The sequence below is a fragment of the Octopus bimaculoides genome, chromosome 1 (assembly GCF_001194135.2).
Source record: "Octopus bimaculoides isolate UCB-OBI-ISO-001 chromosome 1, ASM119413v2, whole genome shotgun sequence".
NCBI classification, from domain to species: Eukaryota; Metazoa; Mollusca; class Cephalopoda; order Octopoda; family Octopodidae; genus Octopus; species Octopus bimaculoides.
This window is the reverse complement of record NC_068981.1, coordinates 26591686-26593659: the sequence shown is the minus strand read 5'-3', so window position 1 is coordinate 26593659 and position 1974 is coordinate 26591686. Positions and strand designations below refer to the sequence as shown.

General features: G+C 37.3%; 1 protein-coding gene across 1 annotated transcript in view; it reads left to right on the top strand.

Moving 5' to 3' along the window:
- The first annotated feature begins 534 nt into the window (after nucleotides 1-534).
- LOC106868281 (sphingomyelin phosphodiesterase 4) overlaps nucleotides 535-1974 on the top strand; it is a 29436-nt gene continuing 27996 nt past the window's right edge. The window contains exon 1 of the mRNA XM_052974681.1: nucleotides 535-615. Within this exon, the coding sequence (XP_052830641.1) occupies nucleotides 580-615 (36 nt within the window). The 5' untranslated portion in view covers nucleotides 535-579. The remainder of the gene's footprint in view (nucleotides 616-1974) is intronic.

The following is a 1974-nucleotide window of genomic DNA, read 5'->3' as shown; positions in this document are numbered from 1 at the left end:
CATGAGTATGCTAAATCAAAGCTATGATGGAGGCTAACGGTAAAACTGGTTTCGAATTTTGGTTCAAGGTCTGCAAATTCAGGAATGGCTAAGTCGACTACATTGATACCAGTGCTCAAATTGTAGTTGTTTTATCGGTCCCGAAAGAACGAAGGGCAAAGTCGACCTCGGTGGAATTTGAACTCAGAAATAGCGGTGAGCAGGGATATGATCCAGGCGCCAAGAACGCCGGTGGCCTCCACTGCAACAGGCTCAGCCATAATCTTGTTAATAATGAAGTAGAATTGAACCTGTGCGTGTGTTATTATAAACGGCACAATGATTCTCCTAAAACACAATAAAGTAACTAGGTCTGCATCATCTAAGACAGGAGTGTGTGACTAATGCTTGACTAGAATAATGTTTCTTGGAACACGTATTATCTCATAGGCATTTCCAAATTACCATGTGAAACATCAGTTTTAATTTTTTGTAAGAGAGGCAACTCTTAGAAATGTGAGTTATTTCCCTTAAAACGTTACCGTCGTATTTGTAAAAGAACTCTTTTGTAAGTGAGATTAGCCTAATTCAAACTTGAAAATGGCGGCTATGACAGGCGGTTCGTTGTCTATTCTGGTTTGTATTGAAATTAATTCTTTTTCTCTTTTAAACTATAAATGTTTTAAACTTTATATATAACTCACCATATTTACATATATTTGATGTTTATAGTTTTACTTTTACCATATTTTATTTTGATTACTTCCCTGCCGTTTATGTGATAGTATGTAAATATACGACCAAGGAAGGCATGACTGTTACGAATTGAACCTTTTCGACAGTCTACAGATGAATCTCTTTGTCATAAACTCCCATTTTATTATTCTGATAAAATAAAAATAACTCAAGTCAATGATATTATTTAAGAACATTTAACAGACTTTATTGTGTGCGATGCTTTTAGACTACAAATGATCGCTCCAATCACTCCAAATATATATTTGAGTCTTCAAATTTATTTTAAAATATGAGCTACTGGATTGTTGAAAGTATTTTCTATGGAAGGGTGCTGCCAGGCCCTATCCTCTCTCATAGATGAATACCAGATGCACAAACTTATTTAATGACATAATAAATTTGGACATAAATATAACGACTACATAGAGAGACTCATGGAAACTGCCAACCTTGTCCGCAAAACAGCTATTTGTTCTCTTTTACTATTCACTCCATGCGGTGTCGGAACATCAACTTTGTAATTCTCTGCTCAACCTGCTAGAAATAACAGCCAAATGTCCCTCAAATCCTTCCATACCGTTAAAAAAAAAAACACTGGATACAGTTAGTGATATAGTTCTACATACAGTGTCCCTTAAAAAGTAGATAAATATATAAACAAGCTGGTCAAAGCTAGAGCATCTCAGTCACGACTGACCAATAACAACTTCACTGTCAATGAAGAACCTTATTGTCAAAGCACTGTTATTCCCCTTCTATAGCATCGTACCCTCTCCTTTTGGCATCAAGTTCTCAGGCTTCAATTATTATTATTTTTTTTGTGTGAATCATCATTATCAGTATTCCGGTCAATAATCCTTTTCTTCCTTGGCTATCGCCGAGCAAACACGTGAACTCACTTCGTCCCTACTTTCAAGTTCGTGCCTCACAGCGTTCATACACACATATTTTTTCTCGTCTGACCGTAAAGCCTTTTCTGTTTGTTTTCCTGTCTTGTTTTTTTGTCCGCCACTACATTCCTCCATGGCAAGATTTAATTTGTGTATACAAATTTAATCTGCGGTCCATGGGATGAGCCGTTTTAACGATGCGTCCTGCCCAAGCTCTTCGAAACGCCGGTGTTAAAACGTGGGTAGCTGATGAAGTAGAATGTTCTCTATGTGGCTTGTGTGTTTTCTCGTCTACGTTTTGTTTGCAATGTCCTGTACCCAGATATGCACCTATACATACAGGTGGCTGTCGGTATGCACATACCTG